Raw genomic sequence first — 7,454 nt, forward strand, 5'->3', positions numbered from 1 at the left:
AAGTAATACTTACTATTTCCACATTTTCTGCTTGCAATTGAGTATGTGTATACCCTAGATTGAACTGATCAGCTTGGAAAATCAAGAAAAAAGTGGAAGGGAGGAAATGAATGCTACCAAGAGGAGTGTAGGCAGAGCTTGGCCCAATCACAGGGATAAAAGGGTCTGGACCAAGGCTATTAGCCAGTAATATGCCATCAAGCACTGTACAGCTTACCCAATAACCCCTCTTGTTGTACCTGTTCCTCAAATGCCCTGGATCTTGCATCTGAAGCAACTGCCTCAGGATGAGATTTGCATGATTTTTGGTGCTGTGTTATGCCCTTTGACTTGAAAGGAAGCCCGCAAAAAGTGCATAGAGGGTCTAAAACAGAAGGCTTTAGTGTTCCTTTTGGACCTTTCCCTTTGGGAGGCATTGGGAATGAGGAGGGACGACAGACGCGTGTTCAGCGCGGCGTGCGCACTTTGATTACAGGACAAACATTGAGCTTATAATGCAACTTGTGGGCTGCGGGCCATTGCTTCGCATGGCAATACGAGTCCTGGTTTTTTTAACTACCACAACAAAAGCTCCAACTACAAACCATGTCAGCGAACCACCGAGTTACAATCAAAAAGCGGAAATCGAATAGTAATCTACTGTCAAAGACCGCCATGACCGCGAATACTTACAGTGAATAAACAAGACCTCAATAAAAGTCACGTGATTTATGCCAACGTTGCAAACTTCCCTCGCTTGTATTTGTCTTCCTAGATCTCTGAAGCTCTCTCTACAAGGGAAGCGCTAAGGCATGTTGCTACGGCCGGTTTCTGAGTGGATGGTCTGCCGCGCGCCGCTTGCGTTACTCTGGACTTACCGTGTGACCTCGAGGGTGTGGCCGCTGTCTTCTTCACCTCCCAGTAGCAAATTGATGGCCGCTGCTCCTCTCCTCGCAAGATATGAAGCCTTTTAATTGGTGCGTTTTCAGTCTGTCTACTCTCTTTCAAGTCTTCTTGAGAGTCTTGTACTGAAATTATGCTTGCTTTCAGTCGCTCTCCGTCCTTCAACATGTTGTCTTGAAAACTCAGAACGCGCCCTTTCAAATACCGGCTCGAGGAAATCTGCATGTCGGTGACGCCGGGCACCGCTTTGCCCACGTTCCTCTCACTTTCCACCTCCTTGCCGCCTGGGGGAAAACGCTCTGCCTCTGGCGTGCCTCGGCTTTTACGTCGCTATCACCCTGTTTGGCTGGCATCCCCACTTCCTCTGCGCTGTCTGTTTCTTATAGTTGTGAGTGGATCTTCTTTTGATCCTTATCCAACTTTCTCACCTCTCACTCCGTTTTGAAGATTTCGCGTGCACCTTTGTCGCTCGTTCCTTTGGCTTCCCCGACTTCTCTAGGCCCCCGTGCCCCTTCCTCACCCGCACCTGGTCTGTTGGGCCTTACTGGCATTGTCTCTGGTGGGAGGAACTGTCTGCAATTTGCGAGTTTATACACGCGGCATTTGCTGGACTGCGTCCTGCTCGACTCGCCTGTCGCTTTGGTTTAGCCAAGTGCCAGCGAGCGAGTCGCTGCCGACTTTCCAGCAGGCTCTGACAGGCTTCAACTGGGTTTGCGAATACATTGATTCACTCCAGTCCGAGAGCTCGCTTGACCGCCGCAACAACTCCTCTATTTGGCTCCACCAATTGTATCTTGAAAGGTCAGCTGCTTTTTTGCCTACTGTTCATTTGGTGTATAATAATTGCAGGCTATTCTCAGGTCGGAACAACCATGCAAAGACGACATTTTGTAGTTAGGCATAACTATTTTACTTGTTCGAAAACGGTAGACAATTCTTCTTCATCCTTCGAGCTGCTTGCTACAGCATATTTTCAATAATGACTGTATGATCAGCTTCCATCTCGGATACGTTATCTGCTGCATATTCCACTGCATCGTCAATCTCCTTTCGTAAGTCATCTACCTCCTTCCTAAAGGTGTCCACCCGGGCCAGTAAGTCGCGCACACGTCTTTTAAGTTTCTGTGCCGTGCTTTTTAAACCGCCGGCTTTTTCTAACGCAGTAGGAAGTAGTGTGTCGATGATGTTGGTACGTCGTTGATGTGCAACCTTGAGACGTAATTTGTGATTTTGTGTACCTATGATAGGGAACGTGTTAGCAATGAGCGCAATTTTTTTTTTAGACCGCCAACCTATACTTGTATCTTGCTCAGCGGCGGTAGCTTCAAGCTCCAATTGCAAGTTGTGTTCATCCAAAGCTTCGTCGGCTGTCTTATCTGCCTTTTCAAAGTTTTCGAAGGCCTCGGTGAATTTCTCTGCCGCATTGAGAAGGTTTGTCCAGTCGAAACGTAAGTCATCGTCTCTCAGTTCGGAGGCAAGGTGCTGTATTTTTTGCTCGAAGATGGATGGGTGGATTTCCATTTCCATGGTAGTTCGGTAATATGGAACGACTTAATGAAAAAATTTTAACAGCACAAGAGCGCAAACATGTGATTGTCAAGGTCTCCCAACGTCATAAATACCAGGTCTACGCACGCGAGCGAGGAAACATGTGCAAATAATCGGTTATGGCGAACGTAAACGCCTTGGGGGTTCAAGTGCATCCAGGGGATCTACATAGTCGATAAACTTTCAAATATAATATTGGTGTTTCAGCGTATGGAATGCTATTCGTCAGGTGCTACTGTTTGTCAAGAAATATGATACAAATACGATACTGTTCGTCAAGAAATATTGTTCGACAAGAAATACAAACTCTTCACTGCTCCTCCTCCACCTCCCTGTTCCGCCCCTCCGGCTCCCCATTCTGCACGGGAAAGGCACCCGAACTCATCTCCACGTCCGCGCTCATCTCACGCAATTCCCTGTCATACCTTGCCAACGTCTTCATTATCATCGCGAAATACACCATCCCAATCACCAAGACCCCCGTGACAGCCACCCGTGGACCCAGACCCGCCGTTGCGTTTAACGGTGGGGAAGAATCGTTCACTGATCCGTCAAGCCAGACGAATGAAATTATGGACGCGAGGAAGAGGAGCATTGACCTGTTAGAATAAAATAAAATAAATAAAGCGTCAGGCCGATGATGGAATCTGGAGGCAAACAATACCAAGACGTCGATACCGCCGGCATCGCAAGTAAAACCTGAACATTCCACCATGTAGCGGAACTTGTCCCCCTTACTTCCTACCAGCAGCCGAATCGGTTAATATCCCTTTTCCCCTTTATTCTTGAACACAAACACGCACCTCTTCCCACTTCGACGATCGAAATATGCTCCTCATCGTCCCAAATCTCACCATATATATATATCCATATACAAGACCCATCAACGCGCATATCAAAGAAAGTTGCGCGGTGTTCTTCGTAATAGGGTCGTTGGACGCTTGGGGTATTTGCAATAACGTTAAAATAGCACTACGATGTTATTTATATTTAGCTCTGCCGCACTTAAAAACAGAAAATATAACGCACGATATCAAAAAAGCAGATACGCCGTTCACCATTTCCCAATCCTTCGACAATGAGTCCAAATCCGAATCCGACCCAGCGGTCCTCGAATGATACCACATTGGAAATCTCAGAAGCAATAGATTGTAGTAAATCTGCCTGGGCAACAGACGCGTGGCTTCGCATAATGACTTCACTGTAATTTCATTGCGGTTGTAAAAGCCGTTTGACGAGGAGTTGAAGGAGGGGTTGGTGTTGGTCGTCGGACCTGCGATTGCATCTTGGCCTGGGTTGTCGTTCGTTTCGGAGTCGACAGCTCCAATAGGTGAGGACCACTGGTAAAAATGAGCCCAGCTCGTCGGTATCTGCGGAAGCAACCTAAACGTGTTAACGGACGCAAATCTCTCTGGAACAGGGGAGTTTGCGCGCGAACGAGAGGCGGTATCGGAAGTAGTTGGGTATATGAAATTCGATTTGACGCTGATGTTTGGCCGCTCGGGGTCTGCCCCATGATGTGTACTTCTCCCTCTTAACGCTGTATATAACAGTTAACACACGATTAGGACCTTGAGAGGATGGACACGTACCTTGACCGTCGCTCCACATAGAAGTCAACGATACGCTACCATCCGAAACGCTCTCCCTTGCCATCCCTCTATCTTCGTCGTGTGTATCAATCGAGACGTTGGTCGCGGTATTGGCGTTATTCGATGGGCGTATAGTTCCAGTCATTTCGATACCCAAAATTGCAGGCAACGTCTCTGCTTCTGAGCTCCCTCTTGCGGTTGTCGCGAATACGCGTTCGGTGTCCATTATGTCCGCTTTACGAGCTGTGGCGTGAGCGTGACACAGTATCACTACCTACAGGCGTTGTAATAACGTTCGCCTGCCGGAGACGCGTCTTCGTCAGCGTGGATAGAGCAGGACGCTTCATTTCGTATGAGGTTCGGCGAGGGATCCTTGCAGCTGTGTATGTAGGCTTATTCCGCGTGTTGTGCTCGGGTTTGGACGCCTTCGCTTTCATCGTTTTCAATATTGCTGACCTCCTATTCCGTGATGAGGGTACGTCGTCATTCTGCCTGCGCTTGATTCCGCCTGTGGGAGGGCGATTTCACTGTAAACAAGATGTGTTGTGAACAGCTATTTATAACGCTGGTCGCTTTCCGCGCGTTTATCTGGATGTACGATACATGAAGAGGGTGTAGAAGTTGTGAAGGATTTGCGGACATGGTCGTTTTGGTGCGCAGCAAGTCTATGCAGATTAGATATATTGCCCCGCAAATCGCATTGTTAGGAAGTGGATAGTGTGGTCGGTGTACACAACGGTCAAAAAAATGCGTTAAATCTGCGAGAAAATCATACATTGGTCGAGAATATAGTCATAAGGTAAGACTTACGGTAGCATGCAATTGGGAAAGCCTCTCCGACTTCATGCATAAGCGCTATCTGCCCTGGCTCGGGTTTCGCATGTCCTCAGACATGTGCGACAGTTTCTTTTCTTGGGTATCGGTCAAATTCACGTAAGTTCAAGAGCTGGTTTTGACGCGGATGGTTCCCCCAGACCCGAACATGTGGACCTGGAGATTAGATGCGTTGTGGGACTCGTGTCCGGAGTTGCAGTCGAGGGTAAAAACCTACCAGCGGCCTGTGAAAAAAGTCAAGTAATATTTTAGGTGAATGAAGTGGGCTGGTATATGTCCCTTGAAATCCATGGCATCCATATGCGAGGGGTAAGTTTTACTCATGTGGCTTTCTTTGGTAGGTAGCGCGGAACGGACACGCCGTTGTATAAAATATATGCTCCACGATGCGAGTATCGGATATTCATTAACTTGTTCTAAACCTTTGCTAAACCTTACATAAGTTGAGATGAAAATCAGTAAAAGGTTTGAGAAACTTGAACAGACGCAACTTGAAACTCCTTCTTATCACTCTCAGCGACGTTCGCCTGAAGCCCAGAAACCGATTTCCCAGCCGTGCGATGAACAAGGGCGGCTGAGACCGCAGCTGTATGTCCGCCAATCATCAATCACCGTTTCCAAACTTTGATCCTCAAGCAGGAAGGGGATGAACCAGATATGGCAGTGAGGAAAGCAATCCCATCGGACGTAACACTCATTCCATGGCACCAGACCCCTGCTTCACCATCGGAGTATCGTTTGAAATTGCCTTCGTGAGGCGCTTGTGTTGAGACCAAGATTCCTACTGCTGCGTTGAATCGGAATTCTATCAAATAATACTACTCAGGCAAGGAACCCCACTCACCTAGCCTTAGCCATGTGATACTCAATACGGCGAAGGTTGTATAAAACTCAGCACAGCCTCCAGAATCACAAGTCTTGGAATGTCGTTTTTGCCCAGCCGAAACGGGCAGAGCCACAGCAAACCACTTCGTCCAGTCAGGCGATGGGTCCATCGCCTGCAGCGCAATGATATTTTGTGGTGATGATATCAGCGAGCTCTGCCCACCGATGTTTGCGGCCAATGCGATTGATTGCCAAATGCCGAGGACCGTTAGTGTCCGCAAAATGGGCTAGAGAGAGGCACGTTGGTTTCGGTGGACAACAAGAGGTCAGGCCATACCTACCCGTATCAGGGTGAAGCACTGCGTGGGGGCAGCAACATCACTAGGTTAGCCATGAACGTGAGTAAGAGTGAACAGCTTATGACTATGAGGAATAGATATCACCTGATCCACATGCTGGCGAAATGCGACACGCCCATGAATGCAAGCAGAACGGTGCTTGGGTGTGTACCAGCTAGTGCGAGAACGCGAGTGATCAGCACTCGGTCAATATTGGTCTTGTTAGGGCAGATGAAATGGTAAAGCCTCCGATTAATAGCATGATCGTTGGTGAGAACATGATGAAAAAAAACATATCTGAAAAAGATTGAGAATGAGATCCTTGAGATGCGGGTTTGATCGTGACATACTTCGTAGTAGCAGGCGTCAATAACTGTCCATCACCTTCGTCGCGGATGACTCTAAGAAGAACTAAAAGCAAAGGAACACACATAGACGATAATGGGATGGCCTGGATGAATGTCTAGTGGAAAATTTCAGCAAAATGTCACAAAACCAGACCTCTGTAACCCAAATAATAGTGCAAAAAACAAGGACCACAAAGCATCAATTAGCTTCGAAGCCTTCCACGGACTGAATGTTCAAAAGCAGGGCAAAGACAGTGACAGCAATGGCCATAAATATGTGCCTTTTCTTGAGCTTGAACTTGCCAACAGAAGTTGGGATGTTTAGCAGCGACGGCTCAGGCTCCTGAACGAGTGTTGCACCAGGCGGTATCGTCGGATCGCCCTCTCCCCTCCTCTCGCGACCGATCTCCGTTGCCATTTTCATCTTCATTATCCGCTGGTGGAGGGGCGTTGGCGCTGGTAGACGTGATACTGACTTCAGAGCCGAACGTTCTGGTCGTTGTCACCATGACGGTCTTGCGCGTAGTGGCTGTACTTGGAGTTGTGGATGTAGACTCCACGAGGGTAACAGTTGGTCGTTCTGAACAGGTTGTTAGTAGGGAATATTCCAGAGATGCGTGAGCTGAGTTCAAGGGGTCAACGGCTTGGCGGACAAACTGTAGGCTGCAGAGTCAGATGATGTGTGGTGACGGCACGTACTGTAAACCTCAACCGTCAACGACAAGGGAACAGTGAAATAAGTAGCCACAAGAACCCCCCCTCCATCATTCGGGTCGTCTTCGCGAGACGCGAGGAAGTCCAGATCACTAAGTGAGAGAGAAAAGTTTCACAGTATCACTAGTGGCTACCACTATTTATGATTAATCTATGACAACTGTCCAAGAGCCATTGTGTATAATGCCACAGGTTTTATGAAAGGCATCTCATTAGGATTGCCCATCTATTTCATTCAATTTGTCACTGGAATCTTTCATAAGTTATAGGCAAGGATAATGAGATATCATGGGGATATTTCATTAGGCTCTTTGGCCCTTTCATTATCATTTCTGAGACTTTTCATTAGGATATTTCATTAGGCTGCTTCGCTT

General features: G+C 47.6%; 3 protein-coding genes across 3 annotated transcripts; 1 reads left to right on the top strand and 2 right to left on the bottom strand.

Moving 5' to 3' along the window:
- Positions 1–1,105: 1,105 nt before the first annotated feature.
- Positions 1,106–1,530, top strand: LACBIDRAFT_314304 (uncharacterized protein; the record flags this gene model as incomplete). Its single annotated transcript, XM_001888873.1, has 2 exons — positions 1,106–1,270; positions 1,330–1,530. 2 exons carry the CDS (start codon positions 1,106–1,108, stop codon positions 1,528–1,530), a joined length of 366 nt encoding a protein of 121 aa, XP_001888908.1.
- A 1,210-nt stretch (positions 1,531–2,740) lies between these two features.
- Positions 2,741–4,248, bottom strand: LACBIDRAFT_314305 (uncharacterized protein; the record flags this gene model as incomplete). The annotated part of the gene is made up of 5 exons (XM_001888916.1): positions 2,741–3,029; positions 3,095–3,171; positions 3,234–3,402; positions 3,460–3,970; positions 4,023–4,248. The coding sequence occupies 5 exons, from the start codon at positions 4,246–4,248 to the stop codon at positions 2,741–2,743; spliced, it is 1,272 nt and encodes a 423-aa protein (XP_001888951.1).
- Positions 4,249–5,464: 1,216 nt separating this feature from the next.
- LACBIDRAFT_314306 (uncharacterized protein) lies at positions 5,465–6,452 on the bottom strand (the record flags this gene model as incomplete). The annotated part of the gene is made up of 5 exons (XM_001888917.1): positions 5,465–5,643; positions 5,701–5,968; positions 6,023–6,062; positions 6,125–6,316; positions 6,370–6,452. The coding sequence occupies 5 exons, from the start codon at positions 6,450–6,452 to the stop codon at positions 5,465–5,467; spliced, it is 762 nt and encodes a 253-aa protein (XP_001888952.1).
- Positions 6,453–7,454: the final 1,002 nt, after the last annotated feature.

Source organism: Laccaria bicolor, genomic scaffold, assembly GCF_000143565.1.
Source record: "Laccaria bicolor S238N-H82 LACBIscaffold_60 genomic scaffold, whole genome shotgun sequence".
Classification (NCBI taxonomy): Eukaryota; Fungi; Basidiomycota; class Agaricomycetes; order Agaricales; family Hydnangiaceae; genus Laccaria; species Laccaria bicolor.